At 35.5% G+C, this 23,181-nt stretch overlaps 2 protein-coding genes across 2 annotated transcripts; both read left to right on the forward strand.

Annotated features, from left to right (window-relative positions):
• Positions 1-4: 4 nt before the first annotated feature.
• LOC21411370 (4-coumarate--CoA ligase-like 9) lies at positions 5-4,613 on the forward strand (the record flags this gene model as incomplete). The annotated part of the gene is made up of 6 exons (XM_024171320.1): positions 5-751; positions 2,502-2,691; positions 3,305-3,450; positions 3,734-3,801; positions 3,930-4,032; positions 4,217-4,613. Coding segments are annotated over 6 exons (1,380 nt in total), but the record flags the coding sequence as incomplete, so codon positions are not given.
• Positions 4,614-8,839: 4,226 nt separating this feature from the next.
• Positions 8,840-12,012, forward strand: LOC21390318. Its single transcript, XM_010106863.2, has 4 exons — positions 8,840-9,498; positions 10,111-10,542; positions 11,112-11,415; positions 11,505-12,012. The coding sequence occupies exons 1-4, from the start codon at positions 9,073-9,075 to the stop codon at positions 11,657-11,659; spliced, it is 1,317 nt and encodes a 438-aa protein (XP_010105165.1). The 5' UTR covers positions 8,840-9,072; the 3' UTR covers positions 11,660-12,012.
• The last annotated feature ends 11,169 nt before the right edge of the window (positions 12,013-23,181 follow it).

Consider the following 23,181-nt stretch of genomic DNA (forward strand, 5'->3'; position numbering starts at 1 on the left):
CACCACCGCCTTCCTCCTCTGCCCCACCTCCCTCCACGTCCCCGTCCTCTACTTCTCGCTCCTCTCCATCGGCGTAACCGTTTCCCCGGCCAATCCCCTCGCGTCGGACTCCGAAATCGCCCACCAGATCCGAATTACCCGACCCGCAATCGCCTTCGCCACGTCGGCCACCGCAGGAAAGCTCCCGCCTAATCTGAAAACAATAGTAATCGACTCGCCGGAGTTTCACTCGGTGCTTGAAAACGACGACGACGAAGGAAACGAAAACCACGACGTTTCGTGGTCGGAGGTGCGCCAATCCGACGTGGCGTCGATTATGTTCTCCTCCGGCACGACGGGGAGAGTGAAGGGCGTGGCACTGACCCACCGGAACCTGATCGCGATGATCGGCGGCTACCACGCGCTGCGGCTGAAGCCGGCTGAGCCGGGGCTCCCGCATCCGGTGAGCATGGTTTTTATCCCGCTGTTCCACATGTTCGGGTTTTTAATGGCGGCGAGGGCGGTGTCGATGGGGGAGACGATGGTGCTGATGGAAAGGTTCGATTTTGAGGGGGTGCTGAGGGCGGTGGAGAGGTACAGGGTGACGTACATGCCGGTGTCTCCGCCGCTCGTGGTGGCGCTCACCAAGTCCGAGGTTGTCGGGAAGTACGACCTCAGCTCGCTGCAGCGGCTCGGCTGCGGCGCCGCGCCGCTCGGGAACGAGGTGATCGAGAGGTTCCGTCAGAAGTTTCCCGCTATCGGGATTACGCAGGTGACCTGTAATTATTGTACTGGTTCTGGTTGGCTTTTTTTTTTTTTTTTTTTTTTTTTAAAGAGATAATAGAGTTTTTGTGTGTTTTTTTTTTTATAATTAATAGAGTTTTTGGCCCGTTTTTTTCACTGATTTGAGTTTAAAATTCAAGTTTTGTTATAATAAAAAACTATCAGAAACAGTCATATTTAATTTTTTTACTACAGTAAAAAATTTTCACACAACATCATATCTCAACTCAAATTAAAAACTCAAATTGACGAATTGAACGGTTTTGTGTGTTATTATTGGTCTCTTTTGTCGGCCATTGCTATTATTTATGCCTTAAAAAATAGAATTATTTGTTTTTTGTTTTTGTTTTTTTTAAGAACTATTGGCACTATTTTTCCATTAAATTTTGAATAATGTGACATTTTGGTATCGTTTTTTTTCTGACAGTTTTGTACTTTTGTTCACCCACACTAGAATTGATGAACACTTTCTCAGATTTAATGTAGAGATCATAGGATTAAGTCATAAGATGTGGTGTAACTAATTAGTGTATTTCATAGAATGTATTTGTTGACGGTGAAAATTCGTCTAACTCAGAATTTAACTTCTATGGGAACATAACAACACTCACAAATTAGTTATAAGCTAAATGTTGAAAATAAATGAACACGAAAATTTATAGTGGTTCGGCAAAATATTAGTGCCTATATCCAGTTGTGGATGCACTAAATCTCAAAGAATATAGAATCTCTCTCGGAGTAGAAAATTGTAAGTAGAAACTAAATGATGAGTTTAACCCTTATTTATAGGTTAGTTATAGGTTCTCTTATATATGATATTTCTTATTTCTAAATTACATTATGAGATAAGCTTTTTATTCCTTCCTTAAATAAGGATTTCCATAACTTTATCTCTATATTTAATTATTTGAATTTAAATACACGGTTGTAGATGATAATTCATATCGGATCTTCTATTTGAATTTGAATATGAAATATGAGCCATCCTCTCCTGATATGGCAAGCTTTGGGTTGATCTCGGCCTTACATCGGACTTGTCGACTTCTCTATGTAGATAGTGATATCATATAATGAAGTTACGTGGTCTTCCCAAAAAAAAAAAAAAAAAAAGTCATAAAATGTGGTGTAACTAATTAGTGATAAAGTAATCACTATCTAGAGTGCAGTAGAGTTGATGCACAATCACCACAGAGTATACTGGAGTTCACACAAACAGTTTAATCATTGTTGGATTATACTTGTTGGTTGGCATGGAATAATAATATGTTTATTTCATTATTGTTGCGTCAAAAAATTATATGTTTCCTTGCTACACATTCGGCAATAGATTGCTAAATAGGACACATGCAACAATTATTGCCGAACTGAAGTTGTAATTGTATGGCCTACAGTAGTAATTGTTTAATGGACGACCTAACTTCAACTTGTTGGTTAGTGGTTTACGTCTTTTTCAAATGACGCTATTCTACTCTCTAAATTTTGGTAAGTTAAAGATAATACGCAACTGTCCTTGTCCAAAATCCTTTTAATAAAAAGCTTGGCAGGACCGTTAGTACTAAGCATCGCAACAAATAGAAGTTGAATCTTAGCTGCAAGTCTCATGCTGTGGGACACCCACTTTTTATATTAGGTTGTGGTGCGCATCCTAGCATTGCTATTATTATTGTGGACATTAGTTGAACATTTCACCACCGTATGGTCGTGTTCCTCCACTAATCTCCCGGACCGTGGCACGGCAGGGATATGCATTGACGGAAACGGCAGGAGTGGGGAGCAGGATGGTGGAGGATGCGGAGACACGAAGGATTGCTTCGGTGGGTAAATTAGCTGAGAACATGGAGGCCAAGATTGTTGATCCTGCTACGGGTGAAGCGTTGCCTCCAGGTCAGAAAGGGGAGCTTTTGCTGCGAGGCCCAACAATCATGAAAGGTAGTATTTTGTTGTTCTCTTGATCTGTATTCTTCTCTTGAAATGGACATCTTGGAAGTTTCATTTTTTATTTTTTATGGCATTTCAAGGTTACAGACTGGAAACGAGAAATCCATATAGCCGACCCCAATTAATTTGGGATTAAGGCTTGTGTTTGTTGTTGTTGTTGTTGTATGGCATTTCAAGGTTGGAACTTGGAAGAAGACTGGCGGTTGGTCTTCTTATACAATCATGTAGTTCCTGCACGTGCAAATTCAAGGCTAACATCTCAAACATCTTATAAGATAATCATCCGTCCGGCATTTTCTTTAAATTTAAGGGCTAAGTAGTAGTTTTGTAATGGAACTAATCGTACTATTGGTCCTCACTAAACTTTGCAGAAAGTCTCCCGTTAAATATCTAATGGAAAATGTTAAAAGAGGGTAACATGTAATTACTCTGGTGAAAAAAACAAGATTTTTGTAAAAGTATAGAGACCAACCAAAGTAAAAAAAAGGGCTTGTTAAATTAAACATACTAAACAGATTTTGTACATGTAATAAGGGCCACCGGTAGTACTTCTTAACTAATGGCGCTTGTTTGCATTGCAAATGCAATGGTGACATTGAAGCAGGTTATGTTGGCGATGAAAAGGCAACAGCCGAGACCTTTGACCCCGAGGGATGGCTAAAGACTGGTGATCTTTGTCTATTTGACTCCGAGGGGTTTCTCTACATTCTCGACAGATTGAAAGAATTGATCAAATACAAGGCTTATCAGGTGATTCAAAATGAGGACCCCTTTTCCCATCTTGTTCTCTGTCCATCCAATTAGTTTCTTACACGTTATGTGAACAATGATGACTGTCACATGTATTTATCCGCTTCATTTGATAATTTCCCAGAATTCCAACTATTTAATTATCTATCAAAATTGAATTCATAAACGAAAGAACAAGACTGAAAAATTGAACAGACAATTTGCTCATCACAAAGATGAGTCTGCAGATTTCAGTTTTGTCCTTCTAATAGTATTTTTTTCTTGTGTCAAAAATAAATTATAGGTTCCACCTGCTGAGTTGGAACATTTACTTCAGTCTCACCCTGACATTGTTGATGCTGCTGTAATTCCGTAAGTAATTTCATTTATGCTTGAAAATCTTCTCTATATGTGAATCACTGACCAATGTTTATTTGTGGCATTTTGGACAATCATAAGGATTCTGCTCTAAAGCTCTAGATTGTTTTTTCTCAAAGCAGGTACCCCGATGAAGAAGCAGGCCAGATTCCCATGGCCTATGTTGTGAGAAGACCTGGAAGCAATATCAGTGAAGCTCAAGTTATTGATTTTGTAGCGAAAAAGGCATGTTTCTCTTCTTTCTTCTTCGATAACATTCAACATGGAGCTAGAAACAAAGTAGTAACATTTTTCGCCATAGAATCAAACCCCATCTTCTAAGAGATCATATACAATGTGGTTTTGCAGTATTGAAGTATAGCATTTTTCATTTGCATTTACACTAGACTCGAGGCATCTTTCCTTGCAGGTTTCTCCTTACAAGAAGGTAAGGCGAGTAGCGTTTATCAACTCCATTGCAAAATCTCCGGCGGGGAAGATCTTGAGGAGGGAGCTGATTAGTCATGCTTTGTCTAGTGGTAGAGCTAAGTTATGATCAATTTTTCGTTCACAAGTTAAGAAGGGCAACCTTGTTGAGAACTGCATTGCCTGCATTTGAGCATGGCCAACGTCAACTTCATCGTATCGGCGTTTTAGGCAATGGCAATGCTCAGGAAGTTTTGGTTGGAAAGTTACTGATCGGAATTTCAGCAAATGCTTAAGGCAAGTTTCCGAAGAAGATCATGCTTGTAATACATCTATGTCATTCTTTTTGTACTCGCTATTATTCTTAAGTTAAAAATACTCCAAGGCCCTTTCTTGTTTTCTTTTCTTCCCCTTTATGATTCATTTTCTTGATCTATTCATTTATTTATTTTTTCTTAGATAAGATTTGAAGCCAAGACTTCTAGGTTAGGAAATAGTAGCTTCTACTATACCTATAGCAGCATGCATTTAGGGGACGTTTGATTGGAGGATTCAAACCATGATTTGAATCATGATTCATGGTGCGCTACAATATTTTCTCTCACAAAAAATACACGTAAATCGAAAATAATTCTAATCACATGATTCTAATCCATGAACCAAACGTCTCCTTAGTGTTGCTAAATTGCCTCAATAATGATAGGTTAAGCTATTTGAGTTTTTTATTTTTCAGTTATGGATGGTCCAAGTATTGGATATTTTACTTGGTCAACTTTGGTTAATTCTGCCCAATTGTATTAGATAAATGCAATTTATTATAGTTTTGTTTGGAATTTGACTATTATTCATCATGTTTTCCAGTCAAGTCTCATCGGTTTGATACATTTTTCATTCTTTGAAAGTGGTTACCCCTTGTTGTCCTTGCTGAAAAGCTCGTTAGTTTCTTTTTTTTCCTTAAAGGGACTCATAGTTTCATTTTTGGTAGAACTAGAACTTGGCAATTTGTCTAAACAACTAGACAGCCTAAAAGTTTAAAGTGTAAAAAAGGGACAAAAACTTTCTTGTACTAACAATTACACTCTTTGGTGCCTCTGAATCTTTTTTTTTTAGCAAAAAGTTTTGTTTTGTTTTGTTTTTGTTTTTTTTTTTGTTTTTTTTGTTTTTTTTGTTTTGTGTGTGTGTGTGTGTGTGTAAAAAAGTGCTTCGAATCATTACTATTTAAATCGGACCTGTTCTAAAAAAGTCGAGGCATCCAGGGAATAGATCGAGTAGAGACGGGGTAGAGCCCGTAGCTCAGAAGACTAGAGCACGTGGCTACCAACCAAGGTGTCAACCTAACAACGTATCTTCACATACCAAGAACTACGAGATCACCCTCAAATCACCCTTCATTTTGAGGTGACGGAGAAAAAATTCTAGTTGTGTAATGGGATTTATCATTTTTTTCCCCCACAAAGTGTCAATTCTAATTAAAATAAAAAGTTTTTCTAATAGGACTAAAAAAAAAATAAATTATCAATAATTTTTTATTTTTAAACGTCATATCTGTATCAAAATTTGTTTGTTATGCATATTTTTTCAATTTAATTTGATTATGACCGGATTCCATGGTCAGATCCAATCAAAATAACATTTTGATTGTTGTATTTGAGTGATGAAAAAACAGATAGTTTTCAATTTACTACTCGCAATTTTCCTCTAACTCCACAACTAGCATGAAGCAAATTTTTTGACCCGAAGTTTCCCAACCAATCAAGTTCACAATGATCAAAATCTACTAACTCGGTCCAGCTAGTTATTGTTTTGATAAGACGATGATGCTTGAATTTGTGATTGGTAGTTACCAGTTAATACCATTCAATTCTATCCACTGTTCCGTAATGCATCATTCATCAGGGAAACTATATGGCCCAATCAAAATTCTGCTGCCCTCACGTGTTTATCCAATCGAATACAGTGTAGAATACGTTTCAGAACGTCTCTTTCCTTTGTGGCCTAATTTCAATTCTGTTCTTTTCTTCTTCTTTTTTCCCCTTTCTCTCTCTCTCTTTTGTTGAATGATAGTTACTTAAGGCCCGTTTAGTTCGCTGATTTGAGTTGAGATGTGACTTTATGTGAAAACTTTTTACTGTGGTAAAAATATTAAATGTGACTGTTTATGAGAGTTTTTTACTGTAACAAAACTCAAATCGGTGAAATAAACATAGTCTTACAGTTAAATGAAACTTATATTTACACATCCTTTTTATTTCTCGTATCTCTCTTTTAAATACACATCTCACATATTTTGATAGCGGTTAAAATCTGCCAACCTTGTGATAACAACTGTTACTAAAAGAACTCAAGAAGTAATAAATCAAAAGGCAAATAAATGCACTTCGATAGGAACACAATAACAATGCAAACTAGAAAACATTGAAAAATTTGAAGTGGTTTCACTCAAAGTAGCCTACATCCACTGAGTTTCATGCACTGATTTCTTTGAATTTCGAATACCCACTCAATTCTTAAATAAATCTCACTCAATATGATTCAAGGTAGATACAATTTTTTTGACCTCTTTATTCATCCCCTCCTATCTTGTTTATAGAGTTCTTGGTAAAATAACGACTTGCGGTTGTTGAAACTGGGGTGTGTTTGGAATTCGTTCTAAAACGTTTTTATTTTTTGTATAAAAATGAAAACGAAAACATTTTTATTTTCATTTTGAAATTATTTCTGAAAATGCGTTTGATCGTTTTATTCCGAGATTATTTTCATGGACGGAGATGGGTTATGAGCTTTTTGTCGTCGCCGTGGGTCAACCAGAGGTTCTTGTCGCCGTTGGTGGTTCTCATCTTAGTCGGTGGGCTCTTGAGCTTTTCATCCTCGTGGGTCAGAAGAGACCAGAGGAGCTTAGGCAGATTTTGGGAAAATGAAAACGGTCTTAAATCGTTTTCAGATTTTCAGAAAAAGACAAAAACGTTTTTGTTTTCAATTTTTAGAAAATTGTTACACCAAACGCGTTTTGTCTATCCGTTTTCATTTTTTATCCTCGAAAAACGTGAAAAACGTTTTTAAAAATGAAAACAAACGGGCACCATGTTTTCCTTCTTTTTGGATTATCTCTATCATACCTTGATACCCAAGGACGCGTATAATGATGGTTAAATGAGTGGTTACTCTAAATAACTCAAATATTGTGAGATAGTAATTGAGGAAAAATGCTAGTATCTCTTTTTTAATCACTTTTTTTTTCACTCTCTGCATAAATTATTTAATATAAGAACTCTATTACATAATATATTATGTTACTGAAACCTCTGTGCCAAACAGTAAATGTAAAGAGTGATAAAAAGAATAACAAAAAAAGTTGATACCTTGATCTCAGCGATTACCTCTATCATACCTTCATACTCAGGGACGTGTATAATGACAATTAAATGAGTGGTTACTCTAAATAACTCAAAAATTATGAGATAGTAATTGAGGAGAAATGTTAGTATCTCTCTTTTAATCACTTTCTTTTTCACTCTCCGTATAAACTGTTTTATACATGAACTCTACTATATAATATATTATGTTATTAGAGCCTCTATGTTAAACAGTAAATACAGAGAATAAAAAAAATGTGATACTTGCATTTTACATACTCTATTTCTAGTTGTCTTGGAACTAGTCATTGCACCTGGACTTGCTTGGAGGAGAAAGGCCCCGGGTGGAGCGGAGGTCTGGTTTTCTATGTAGTTAGTAAAATAGAAAAATAGAATGATTAGCAAAAAAATAGAAAAATATAACCATATTTCTTTCTTTTCAAAAAAAAAAAAAAAGAACGTAAAAAATATTTCACCTAAACAAAAGGATAGTTTTGTAACTATGAGGATATTTGGTACCTAAATTTATTCTTTAATTTAAATTATGGTTCGTAATTTGTTATAATATTTTTTTTTATAAAAAATATACTTAATTTAAAAATAATTTTAATCACATAATTTTAATTTATGAACTAAACGTCTTATATATATTTTTTTTTTCACATCCAATTTAGCGCACTACATTTTTAAAAAAGTTTCTAAAAGCACTACTAACATTAATAAAATATAAAATTTCATATATAAATCTCCTATTATATTTTTTATTAATGAATGACGTTTAATACCATCAATACTTTTAAATTGCGCCTTGGTCACCTCGCCTACGGGCTACGAGCCGTCCAATGGTGAATACTATTCATATATGTACGTCACGTGTGATACCATAATCAAACCGCATAAATTCGTCGAAGTAATAAAAGTATCCATAGAAAAAATAAAATAAAAAAATCTTGGTTTGGATTTTGAAGAAACAAAAAAGAATTCCTGGGTTTGCAGGCATTCGTCATTCCATGACTTTCGTGTCTAATTTTTTAAGGGACATTTATAATTATGATTTATAATTTTTTATAATATATTTTTTTATAAAAATATACATAAAATAAAAATAATTTTAAATTATAATTTTGAATTCATAAAATTATAGGTATACTTAATTTGAGGGAGAGAAACCTCTTTGATTTTTTTTTTTTTTTGGTCATCTGGAGGACCTTTTTGTCAACCTTCTTTTGACTATAACCTTTCCTTTGTCCTAAAACAACCGTGTTTCAGAGCTCCGAACAAACTCCTTAAAAGTTAAAAAAACCACTCAAAAGTCTCTCTTTTCCAACCGACCCACTTGAGAATTTCAAGATTTTACTATTTTCCATCTCTCTCATCCCTCAATACCCACAATCAAATTTCCATGCTTTAACTCAAAACAATCGAAAACTTTCAAATTACCCTCCTCACTCTTAAACATTCTCATAGCCCAAAAAAGCGAACTTTTTCTTTTTCCCCTCTTAACTCCATGGAAGTTCAAGTACCTTTTATTCAAGCAGAGAACTCTTCTTCACCAAACCCAGAAGAAGAAGAAGAACCAAAAGAAACCCAACTCAACAAATCTCTCCACCTTCTTGAAACCTTCCTCAGAGTCTTGGGTTTCTGTCAATACTCGTTTCTGAGCTTCACACTCTCATGGGTCTCGTTTCTTCTTCTGGGTGTTTTTCTTCCGCTTCTAATCATAGAGATCTCTTACTGTTCTTCTGACTGTGAGAAGTACCAGATCAAGGTCTTTGAGCTTGAAATTCTGGTTTCCCAGTCTCTTGGAGCCGCCATTTCTCTGCTTTGCGTTTCTCACAATCTTCGAAAGTATGGGGTTCGGAGGTTCTTGTTTGTGGATAAGTGTCATGGTCACATGACCCAGTTTCGTGAAGAGTATACAAAGAAGATCAGAGTAACTTATATACAAAAACCCACTCTGTGTTTTATGTATATATGTTTTGTGTGTTTTCTTTTTTTGCTAATGGGTATTTATCTATCTCTATTATTGGATTTTGTATTAAATATTATGTCTTCTTACTTAGGAAGGAATGATTATTTTATTTTTTATTTTTTATTTGAGGAAGCAATAACTTATATTTAAGGTATAAGGTGGAATATTGACAATAGTACATATAAAACTAGAAACTCCTCTTTTTTCTTTTTTTTTTTTGTGATTAACAGAGAATGAATTTGCTAAAGGACCTTTTTCTATGATAGGAGATTTTATAATAGAAAATAGGTTAAAACTTTTGGTATATGTAGGGAACAATTAGTTCATTGAATCTTGCAGTAATGTCTCAAAAAAACTGTGTGTTGAATCAACCCAAGGCAAATAGGACGTCCTGTCTTAGTTATTTTACTTCTTATTTGCTTGATATTGTAGCTTATACAAGTAAATCAGCTCAGAACTGTACATAAAAAATGGACAAAGGATTTCGTATCAGGCACATTTATTTTTCCATTTCTACTCAGTTTATCTCCACATAAATTGTAAATTTTTATTCAAAAATTCTTATTTCTTCAGGGCTTCTTCCGGTTATTGTTGGTGTGGGTTTTACCTTGCTTCCTTTTGAAGGCTGCCCGTGAAGTCTTGAGGATCAGATATGTTGATAAAGACTCTTGGTGGCAATCTGCTGCTATAATATTTGGTTTGCTCTTCTCTTGGACCTTTTCCAGTATAATCTTCCTGTCAGGCAGTTGTTTGTTCAATTTGGTCTGCAACTTGCAAATCATACACTTTGAGAATTACGGGAAGCTTTTAGAAAGGGATTTGGATGTCTCGGCATATATCGAAGAGCATGTTCGTCTAACTCATCATCTCTCCAAAATTAGCCACAGGTTCCGAATATTTCTTCTGCTAGAGTTCTTAATTGTCACAGCTAGTCAGTTTGTGGCCTTGTTGCAGACCACGGGGAACCGCGGAATCATCAACTTCATCAATGGCGGCGACTTTGCAGTAAGTTTAGCCATTTAGGAACAACCACTTCATGTGGTTTGGATGAAAGATAAACTAAAGTCGCATCGTTTTCACAATCTCGCAACTTTTCAATAAGAAAACTTTGTGTTAGTTTAACAAAGTGTAGAGATTAACAAAGGATTTGCTTCCAGATCTTTATATAATAGGTGTACCCTACCGATAATGCATGTTTCAAAACGCTAGATCTAGCTAGTTAAATCACAGCAAAATAAATAAATAAAAATAAAAACATTTAGAGAAGTAACAGAACCCGATATAGATTTGATCGTTCAAAACATAGGCTTGTTCGTACGGCTTTATTTTTTTTGTACCTTACCGTAGAATTTTCAGTTATGAAATCGTGTTGGAAACGTCATTACCTCATGACTGTAAACTGGGCATTTCAACCATGATCTTGCTTTGTGAAATATGATGTACCTAGTAAGTTCTGCTCTGTGTTCTAGCTTTTATCTTCTTACATTTTGCTCTTTACTTTGTGGTTCTCTCTCTAAGATCTTTGTTAAACCCTTCGAAATATAACCTGATCATCACTATGGGCATTTGGGCAGGTCACCTCTATCGTCGAGCTTGTTGGGATCATCATTTGCCTGCATGCGGCCGCCAAGATTTCACATCGAGCGCAAGCTCTTGCGTCGGTTACCAGCAGATGGCATGCTTTAGTTACGTGCAATTCCAGCAACCTTTCTCAATCAAACAATGGTGGAAATATGGAGGCTTCTTTTACATCAGGATCTGGATCGATGCCCATAAACTACTCAGAAAGTGATTTGGAGGCTGTTGACTTTGTGCCGGTTCCTGCAAACACTCAATTGGCTTCCTATATGTCCATGTACCACAAAAGACAAGCTTTTGGTATTGTCCACTCCATAATTTTCTATTGCCTTGAATTTTCTATGAAACTATTAAGTTGAATTTAATCAAGTTTACTTGTTTCTCTGCAGTAACTTACACGCTGTCCCATCGTGGCGGAGCTACTATATTTGGATGGACGGTCGATCGCGCACTCATCAGTACTATCTTCTTTGTCGAACTATCGCTGGTTCTATTTGTGCTAGGGAAGACCATAACTTTCAGTTTCACTAGCAGCACCAAATGACAAGTTCGTGATCCTGGCAAGTCGTTTGCCTATAATTAGTGTTAAAGGACTAGCATGACTCAGTGTAACAAGGCCTTAGTTGGATTTTATTTTATTTGCATATCGGATATCGCAAAAATATACATTTTAGCATATTTTTGCGGCTGAAACAAGATGAGAGACACAACTCCATTTGACGCAGCAGCAGCCGCTGCTTACTTTTTTAGAATGTTTAAGAATGATGAAATAGGTTGAAGTAGCAGTATTATATTTTCTTTAGCTATCTCTTAGTATAGCAACCCAAAAGTAAAACGTTTTGAAGGTGTAATGTTAACATTCATGGGCCGGTGTTTTTCAGAGCGAAAAAGGATTATAGTAGGTTATATTATGTTATGTTATATAATTATATCATATAAATTGGAAAATGAATATTCAAAGTTTTTTTTGAGGGGTTTAAAGATATTGTTTTGTTCTGAATATAAATTCAAAAATTTTATGAAAGAAAATACTATTGAAAATGTTTGAATTATAGTTCAAACTTATGAAACAAACGATACAAAAGAGTTTTGATTTCGAGTTTGACGAGCATTCTCCAAATATAGCGATCCTGACAAGGATTTGGCGTCTTTTGTTGGAAAGAACAAAGAGGTGGGCAAAGTGCTAACCTGCCGAGAAGCAAGTCGGGTTCATTTCACCGGCATTTGGTTTCATGTTCGTGACATCCCTTTAGATTGCTTCAACGAGGCAAATGCAATATTGGCGCAAAAGCTGCTGGTGAAGTGCTTCAGGTATTTCTGTTCGAAAGGAACGCTCACCCACGGTGCAGAGATAAATATGGTCAAAAGGACCGTGTCAGGCCGGCACAACCCTTCTAACACTAGGCCTAACAAGAGTCTGGGCTGGGCCTGAGGGATGACCCTCAGGCCCAACTCTGGCCCAGGCCCTTGTCCATAAGTGTTAGGGCCGGGTCCGGGCCCTAGTCCATTTCATATTTATTATCATATTTAATTAAAAAAAGAAAATACATCATATGTCTTAAAAAATGTGATTTTATTGAATTGAAATATATGAATAAGTACACATAAATAACTGTCTCGTTAAAAACCTTACCAAGTAAAATCCGTAGGGAGATCGGGACAAAACCTTAGAAGAGTGCAGTATATAAGGATAAGTAAATTACACTGTGGCCGAATTACTTCAAGAAGATTTTGTTATGTCTTAGTTTGAAAAATAGTCTAAAAGTGTATCTCTATAAGAATAACCTCTTAATTACAATCCCTTGGTACAAGGGAAAAACTTTTGATTCCAATTAAAACAATAAATACTATTTTTTTTGTGAATTTGGGTTGATTTAAAATTTCGGCTGAACTCGGTGAATTTAGCCGAGTTGCCTACATACCCTATTGAGGGATCAAGCCACTTGTAGTTTGAATTTTGGGTTTGAAAATTTTGCATAATTCCTCAGTGTATGACATTATGAGGAATTAATGCACTTTGAAATTTGATTTGGTTTTGTATTGATTTTGTCTTTTATGAGGATTTTTAGGATTGAATTTGATCTTGAAACTGCACCTAAATTTTAGATTCATAGTTCTTGAATTTGAATTTTGATTTTGGAGAATTTCTCGATATATGACCATATGAGGAATTCAAAGATGTTTTAAAATTTGATTTGGAATTTTACTTTAGAATTTGGATTTGAAAGTTGTATTTAGATAATTCCCCGGTATACGACCTTATGGGGAATTAAAAGGATCCTTTTTGACTTTGGTATTGAGATTATTTTGATTTGAATTTGGGATTTAAAAATTGCATTTAATCATCATATGATTTTATGAGACAATGGACTCATCTTTTTGAACTAAGGGACCATAAAGGAGTCTAATTTGTGCACTTTAAATTTTTAGGTATTTAATATTCCAAATTTTTTTAAAATTTATCTTTTATCCCTTATCTTTTTTTTTAATTTTAAATTTCATCATCTTCAAATTGATTGATTCGATTGTATGATGTATATCCCATTTTTTTTGCTAACAATTTAATTTTAAAGGAAACTTGGATTTCACTCATCCACTCTACACGTTCTTTTTATGTGTGTGTGTGTATATATATATATATATATATATACACGTGAGCCATTGTAGCTTCTACACTGTAAACATCACAGCAAGTATCACAACAAGTCTAGCGTGAGCTTTTGGTATATATATATTGGTGCTTTGTGAAGATATTGAGAAAGAAATGAAGGCGACGGCTTGCTTGCTTTTTTTGTTTTTTAATATCTTCATTGTTTGATTATTTCTCGGCGGGTATAGTGTGATTTATATGAATATTTTCATATGCACATAATTTCTCATATGCCGATTCTTAAAGTGTAATTCGTATGATTATAAATAATTAGGGTGTTGTTCCTCTCTCATTTTGTTTATCCTCATTTGTACATGTGCAGCCGTCCTCTTTCATTTTCATTCTTGTTATATATATATATATATATAACTCTTATCCCATTTGTTAGGAATACTGCACACCAATATATAATTGGGCAATTGTTTAAATTCTTGGTTTGTATTTATTTTTAACTTATATAGATTTCTATATAAAGAAAATCCAAGTCAAAGTAACAAACACAGTTTTTTTTACCATGAATTCACAATCGTAACAAATAATTTGGAAAACTTTTAATTCTTGAATTTTTTAAAATCACATTTAACTTATCTAGATCTCTAAAAAGAAATCCACGTCTTAGTGATAATCATAGGATTGTGATAAGAACGAGGAACCACACACCATGAGTGTATTATGAATTTTTTAAGAGTATTACAAATAAGAAATCTCACGCCATAAGGCGTACATAAGATTTATCTTCGTAGAGAGTGTCAAGGAGTAAATCACAATCCCACACTTTAAAGTGTATATAGGACTTGATTTAAATGCACTGTATATGTTTAATAACACAGAAAACTAAAACTGTTAGTGCAGAAGAAGACAAAAATATCAAAATATGTATTTACCTTCTTGTTTTTAAATACTGCACTGCACTTCTGAGGATGCATTTTCTTTTTTTTCCCCTCACGCTACTGTCATCTGCACACACACACTTTTGTTTTTTTCTCACTTTTCTTCCTGTCAACTGCACACACACACACTTTTTTTTTCTCACTTTTCTTACTGTCACCTGCACACAATTTCTTTTGCTGTACACTCTTTTACCTTGCTGCACACACTAAAGCCTATGTCTTTAGAAAAGGTTTTTCTTCCCTTTTTTTTGCTTCTTTCTTTATATAAGAGAATTCCGTAACAGTTTTGGCCATTACTCCACATTCTGCACCTTATTTGCCATCACTCCACGTTAGGCACCCTTTTTGTCATCACTCCACGTTCTAAAACGTGTATTTTTAATCCCCCCCCTTCTTTCTTCTTTTTTTTATTTGGGCGAACTGTTCCTTGATGTCGAAGTTGCCTGTTCTTATTTTCTAACTGGGAAAGTTTGATCTAGCTTCTGAAGCGGGAAGGTGAAACTGGTCATTAATGTCTCAACCACACTCTTGACGGATGCTAAAGCCTTTTGTTTAGGAGCTCGCTGACTTTTGGGCACGTACTTAAAAGTCATCCTTTGATTGGGCTTGGATGAGCTCTTAACATGTTTGGTGGTGCCATTCATCTTTTCTCCTTTTAACATTTTGTTGGCATCCCTTAAGATTTTGACATCGGCCGATTTGTAGAACTTGACATCAGCGTAGTTTACATGTTCCCCTCTAAACGGGTCCATATCTGCATTTACTTTCATTACTTCCCTATCTTTGTAAAACTTAAAACATTGATGAAGTGTTGAAGGGATAACGCCACACCCATGGAGCCACGGTCTTCCTAACAGCATGTTGTAGGAAATATTTGAATCGATCACATGGAAAATGACATTTTAACTTAATTCACCTATTGCAACTTTTAAGGTGATACTCCCAATGCTCTCTCCCCCGCTTAGTTGAACCCTTGGATTGTCAATGGGGAAGAGGATAAATGTCGAGGTTGTAAGCCAATTGCCCTGAGACTTTTTAAAGGGAGTGCATTTACCGCCGAACCACCATCTAACATTATGTGGTTTATTTCAGTATCTAGAATCATTCCCGTAACATAAAGTGGTCGATTGTGATTTTCTTCACCAAGTTGGTGGTCATCATCACTAAAGGAGATGCATGCCATGCAAGAGGCGCATATCTCATAAGATGAAACTTTACCTCCGGGAGCCTCTATTTTCCTTTTAAAAGGTTAAGGATCGGTCAATGCAGTTATGAGCACTTTTCTAAGCTCTGGAGACATTTGTAGAGCATCATAAATACTTTAAAAAGTAGAAATACGCTTTAAATGAGCTAGAATGTTGTAATTAACATGGCTTGAATGATTTTCTTCTTCTTTGATAGACTTAGGATGGGCACCGTTGTCTTCAATTTTTGTGTTTTTCTTGCCTTTTATGAGTTCATTTGCCTATTTTACTTTCTGAATGTTGAGCTTCATTTCCCGAAGTGTTATCTAATCTACCTCCTCTAAATTGACGACATTTAGAAGGAAAACAGGCTCTTTCATCCCTTCTTCTTCTTCTCATTCTTCTTCTTTAGAAGTCATGCAATGATGAACGACATCTTCATCATAAAGTGACTCTTCCTCTAGTGATATTTCAGAGGTGATATCACTATTGCTCCTTTCTGCTTCGAAAGCTCTAGGATCCTCTTAAAGTGCTTTAGGCAGAAATTCCTTTAGCGTGAATGGCATTCTTATTGGTTGCATGTATTCTTCTTCATTGAGATTCTTTTTTTTCTTGGCTCTTCTTCTTTTCTTTTTGTTCTTTTTTAGTTCGGGCCTCTCGATAAATCGAATACCTGAATTTTTTATTGTCCTCACACTTCTTTGTAAATGATTTTCTTTCTTCTTGGACTTCTTATTCACATGAAGATGCCATTTATTCCCTAACTCAGGTTTATTGTCCGGTAGATCTTCCCACGTTTCAATACTTGGCTCATTCATGAGTTCATACAACGTGGGTATATTGGCATTGCTTGGAGTGAGTGTCTCAGGGTATATGCTGACAACCTTTACTTCATCGTCTATTTCAAAGGCTACTGGAATGACGCCTCTTTATAGGGTATTTACCGGTAAATGATCGTCATCTACTAATGAGACGGTATTCAATGTTGCTTTTGGACATAAAGAATCCACTTTTATTTCTTTTCTTTTGATCATTCCTTCGACTATATTCTTCAGGAAATAACAATCCTTTAAGGAATGACTGATGATGTGATGGTATCGGCAATAATTAGGATCATCGGTCTTATCAACCTCATTTGGCTTTTTTAGCTCAGGGAGTTTTATTGCTTTTGCAGCAAGCAACTCATCAAAAATTTGCTCCACATCATCATCATCAAAAGAATATTTAACCTCTTTTCTTTCCTTAAGAGTGAGTTTCTTTGACTCTTCTCTTGCTTTTCCTTTGTTTTGATTCTTGTCATTCTTAAGAAATGTAGCCATTGTTTCGGTCTTTTTTAATGGCTTTTTATTTTTAACTTTTTCTCTTCTGGGCGAGATCTCATCATGGTGCCTTTCTGACGAGCTATTTACCTTTCAACCGCGCGCGCCTATGACTTCAGCCTCCTTCTTAGCAAGCATCCTTCTCAATTCTCGAATTTGCTCACCTTGCTCCTCAATGCTTGTCGTTCTAGTAACTAAAACTGGCATATTTCTTGACTCCATATCGTTATCAGCAGTTGACACTTCCATTTGGCCTATTAGAGGTGTATCTCTAATCGTTTGAGGACCAGAAGAATCATGCATACAACGTGCCTTTGATCGTGTGATTGGTCCTTTATATGGTACCATTGCATTTCTTTCTACTTTGTCGTTAACAGTAAGCTCCGTCATTGGACAATTCTTGGTCATAATCAATCCTTCTTCATCTCACTCTTGGTTTTGATTGTTGAATAATGGCCCAAGATTCACTTGTGGCATTCTCTGTCCACCATTTATAACTTTCTTCAATGAGTTTTCTCAAAATTGAGTGACCAAGCCCATTTGATTTCTTTCACTGACTATTGCCTTTACTTTTCCTTTTTGTACACTCTTTTCGGGAGTCTTTGAAACATTTGGTGATGTAGTGAAGTTGTCCACCTCTTTTGTTATTAGAGAAGCTAGAGTAGATATCTCTTCAGCACTGGTCATCATAACAGATTTTACCGTACCGATGTTAATGGGGATCGAACCAATTAATCTGAACTGATCGTTGATCTGAGATCTTAACAGCTTCTGCAGGACAAGTCTTGACAATTTTGATTGTTTTAACCTTCGCATCCTCGGTGATCTTCGGAAGGAGAATAGCTACGGTCATCACAGTTTGCTAAAACTTTCTTTTTGCAGACCTTGCTTGTCTCATCTTCAATCCTTTGGCAGACCTTGCTTGTCTCTTCTTCAATCCTTGGCAGCCTTACCGCAAAGAGCCTTCGGAGATTGCTTCGCTTTGGAAACCTCAAGAACTTTTGGCACCATGGCAGCAGCAGGTGCCCTAGTGATTGCGAATGTCGTCTTAAACCCCACCTTCTTTTTCTCCCCAGCAATCCTTACGGATGATAATTGATGGAAGTACACAGTAACTTGTGGTGTCATTCTACAAAATAAAATGACACAAATGGTTACATTTAAATGATTATTATAATAAAATATTACCATTATAACCGGAGATGAAAAGGAGAATGGGTCACACTGAGCGTGCCAAAAACTATGTTGAGTGAAAATATTTATTAATGTTACAATAATATTTCACACACAACATAATTTCACCTATACTAGGATTTAATTAGTATATGAGTTTATTATTTTTAGTTCAACCCATTCAAGATTATAAGAATAACCTCTTAATTGCAATCCCTTGGTACAAGGGAAAAACTTTTGATTCCAATTAAAACAATAAATACTATTTTTTTTGAATTTAGGAAATTTAGGTTGATTTAAAATTGCAGCAGAACTCGGTGAATTTAGTCGAGTTGCCTACATACCCCATTGAGGGATCAAGCCACTTGTAGTTCAAATTTTAGGTTTGAAAATTTTGGATAATTCCTCGGTGTATGACCTTATGAGGAATTGACGCACTTTGTAATTTGATTTTGTTTTGTATTGATTTTGTCCTTTACGAGGATTTTTAGGATTGAATTTGATCTTGAAACTGTATCTAAATTTTAGGATGCCTACGTATTTGATAGGGAATCAAGTCAATCGTAGTTTTTGAATTTGAATTTTGATTTTGGAGAATTCCCCGATATATGACCATATGAGGAATTCAAAGATGTTTTAAAATTTGATTTGAAATTTTACTTTAGAATTTAGATTTGAAAGTTGTATTTGGATAATTGTCCGGTATATGACCTTATGGAGAATTAAAATGATCCTTTTTGAATTTGGTATTGAGATTTTTTTATTTGAATTTGGGATTTAAAAATTCTATTTAATCACTATATGGTTTTATGAGACAATGGGTTCATCTTTTTGAATTAAGGGACCATAAAGGGGCCCAATTTGTGCACTTTAAATTTTTTGATATTTAATATTTTAAATTTCTTTTAAATTTATCTTTTATCCCTTATCTTTTTTTTTTTTAATTTTAAATTTCATCATTTCCAAACTGATTGATTCGATTGTATGATGTATATCCCTTCTTTTTTGCTAACAATTTAACTTGGATTTCCATTGGGTCCTTTGTGAAGATATTGAGAAAGACCTGAAGGTGACGGCTTACTTGCTTTTTTTTTTTAATATCTTCATTGTTTGATTACTTCTCGGTGGGTATAGTGCGATTTATATGAATATTTTCATATAGATCATATGCACATAATTTCCCGTATGCTGATTCTTAAAGTGTAATTCGTATGAATTTTTCATTCGAATTGCTCTCAAAAAATATATCTTAACAATCTCTAACCCCTCCCCCCCTGTTGTTTTTTTTTTTTTTGCAGATTGCTCCTTTTTTTCCCTCAGCAACAATTAATTTTTCTTTATTTACAAATAATTAGGGTGCAGTTCCTCTCTCATTTTTTAACCTCATTTGTACATGTGCAACCGTCTTCTTTCTTTTCCATTGTTGTTATATATATATATATATATATATATATATATCTCTTATCCCATTTGTTTGATTGTTCCCGTAGGCACACCAATATATAATTGTGCAATTGTTTAAATTCTTAGTTTGTATTAACTTTTAACTTATATAGATTTCTGTATAAAGAAAATCCAAGTCAAAGTAACAAACGCAAAGAGTTTTTTTACCCTGAATTCACAATCGTAACAAATAATTTGGAAAACTTTTAATTCTTGATTTTTTGAAATCATAATTAACTTATATAGATCTCTAAAAATAAATCCAAGTCTTAGTGATAATCATAGGATTGTGATAAAAACGAGAAACCACACACCATGAGTGTATTATGAATTTATTAAGAGTATTACAAATAAGAAATCTCACGCCATAAGGCATGCATAAGTTTTATCTTTGTAGAGAGTGTCAAGGAATAAATCACAATCCTACACTTTAAAGTGTATATAGAATTTGATTTAAATGCACTGTATCTGTTTAATAACACAGAAAACTAAAACTGTTAGTGCGGAAGAAGACAAAAATATCAAAACATGTATTTACTTTCTTGTTTTGAAATGGTGTACTGCACTTCTGAGGATGTATTTTCTTTTCCTTTTTTTCCCTCACGTTACTGTCACCTGCACACACACACACACTTTTGTTTTTATCTCACTTTTCTTCCTGTCACCTGCACACACTTTTTTTGTGATTTTTATCTCACTTTTTTTACTGTCACCTGCACAATTTCTTTTGTTGCACACTATTTTACCTTGCTGCACACACTAACGCCTATGTGTTCAGAAAAGGTTTTCTTCCCTTTTTTTTTTGCTTCTTTCTTTATGTAAGAGAATTCCGTAACAATTTTGGCAATTACTCCACGTTTTGCACCTTATTTGCCATCACTTCACGTTCTGCACCCTTTTTGTCATCACTCCACGTTCTAAAACATGTATTTTTAATCCCCCATTCTTTCTTCTTGTTTTCTTTTTATTTGGGCCAACACAAAATTTTATTTTCTCCTCTCTTTTTTAAGGCTCATTTGTGATTCATCATCAAATGTATATTTTTTTACCGCAAACAGCGATCCCGATGCTTTCTCCTTCCTTTTTAAGAAGCTCCACGATGAACCTTTAGGTCCCGAACTGCTCCTTGGCATCGAAGTTGCCTGTTCTTATTTTCCTGTTCCGTATTTTTTTCATACAATGCAAACAAGTGTTCTAACATTTTCCTAGCATCGTCAATGGTTAGTTCTGTATCAATAGATATATTATCTGTTGTAGCAGACATCAAACATTCTGTCCCATCTAATCCACATCTATGATCTAAAATTGTTGCTAATGCATATAAAATAGGACAATCAGCCTAATAACTTTTAAATTTAGCTTCCATTTAATAAACTATGAGTGCAAAAAGATCATTATCCCTATAATAAGCAAATGTTTCCAAAATATTAAATAATTGACGCAAAGCTAGATACGCAATAGGATAATATACACCAGAAATTAATTCGGTAGCGTTGTAGAATACTTCTAAAAATTTTAAAAATTACTCAGCAATCTGCATCATAAATAAAATGCTCACCATGCTTACTATTCACATACGTAGAGATGATCTGTTGCTACGGAAATGCAGTTTTCAACATTAAGTAGGTGGGTGTAGTTTCACCTATGTCTCACATCTGTTAGAAACTTTCTTGGCTGCATCTGGCTATTCCTACGATATTGTCGAAATTCTTAGAGCCGAACTCCAGAACTAGATATGAAAGATAACGCTTCTCTAATTTTTGTAAACCTTGTGATGTGAGTGCAAGTATTTGTTGGCGGGAGTCCACACTACCACCTTAGTGTAATGGTAGACATGCTTTCCAATGTCAATCAAGATGGCCAATACCCCCACCTTTTTTGTTAGATAAGTGTTTTTTATAATACTTACATACCGCACGTATTTCAACTTCAACTGTTTCTGGATTAGGTCGTAGCTCCTCGGTGAAATGTTCTCATGCAGGAGCAGTGCGCGATTTTTTCCACTGGCACGTTCTCCAACATCTTCGTTGTGCACCGATTGATTATCAACCAGAACATTATCAGCATTAGTGGGGTTGGAGTTATGCATCAAAATTTCAGCCTCGAAAAATGGTTGATCTCCAAAATTAGGGAAATCAAGAAAATTTACTTCCGCCATTTTCTGTAAAAAAAAAAAACATAAATTAATGTTAACTAAAGGGTTCATAAACATTAAATAGAAACAATATTATACAAAAAATAATGAGAACAGTACATCAGTATCTTTATTTTTTAGGGATGTTGTGGAATTTGATTGAAAATTGTAAACGAAACAGATAAGAGAAAGTTAGGAATCGAGAGACAAAACTAAGAATCAGAGAAAGAGTATGAGAGATAGAGTTATGAGTGTGAGAGGAGTTGAGAGTCAAAAGAGATGTAGAAAAGTGTAGAATGTTGTGAGGGTGGTAGGGTATTTATAGGGGTTTTAGGGTGAAATTTTCAGTTTGTTACCGTTGGGCACGTCACGGGCCGGGCCAGACTAGCCGTTTCCGACCGTTAGGCCTGTGACGTGTCGGGCCGTGTGTTGGACCGCTTGTGACCGTTAGGCACGCGGCGGGCCTGTGTTAGGTCGTGCCAGGGCCGCGAGCTGAGAAATTGAGACCCAACCATAGCCCATGTAATGTGCTCGAGTTAATAGAGGTTTAACTCTCTATCTAACTCGACGACCAGGTTCATCTGATCAATCAGAGCTGCTGGGCCGGGCCGGCCTGTAAGAGTACAGGGTTGGGCTATGCCGAACCCGATACTGTAGCAGGCTAGCATGGACGGCCCGATCCAATTGACAACTCTAGTTTTTACGAGAACTTCTTTGAACTGTGTTTTCCGTTTAGCAGAGCTTAAATGTATCAAAATGTATTGAACCATATTTTCAAAAGAGCTTAAGTTAAAGTGTCCGTTTGTTTCATAGATTTAAACAAAAATTTAAATTTTACGAGAGAAAATACTGTAGCAAAAAAACCTGAATAGTAATTCGAACTTGTGAAACAAACAAGGGCTAAGTCTCTAGACAAGTTCTAAAGTTTATTCAAAATAGCTTTTTTAAGAAGCCACATTTTGTAGTTCATATTGAAAGCTGTTTTGAAAAACAAAAACACTTCTGAGAGAGCTAAGTACTTACAAAAACACATCCTATGGAACAAAGAAGCCAAAAACAGATTCTAAAGCTCTGCGAACAGGCCCGATGCAGAGCCAACTCAATTGTTATGGTTTTAGGGTGATGGAGGTAGAGCTGTCTACCTTCCCGCTCTTCGACAAGACCATTGTCGGGTTTCGGCTTCAGCATTTGGTGCTCTCAATCGCCCGGAGGTATCTCAACATTTGATCAGATTTTCAATCTCTCAAAGCCGCAGCTTGAGCTGTCCCACATT

Source organism: Morus notabilis, unplaced genomic scaffold, assembly GCF_000414095.1.
Source record: "Morus notabilis unplaced genomic scaffold, ASM41409v2 Scaffold2182, whole genome shotgun sequence".
In the NCBI taxonomy this organism is placed as follows: domain Eukaryota; kingdom Viridiplantae; phylum Streptophyta; class Magnoliopsida; order Rosales; family Moraceae; genus Morus; species Morus notabilis.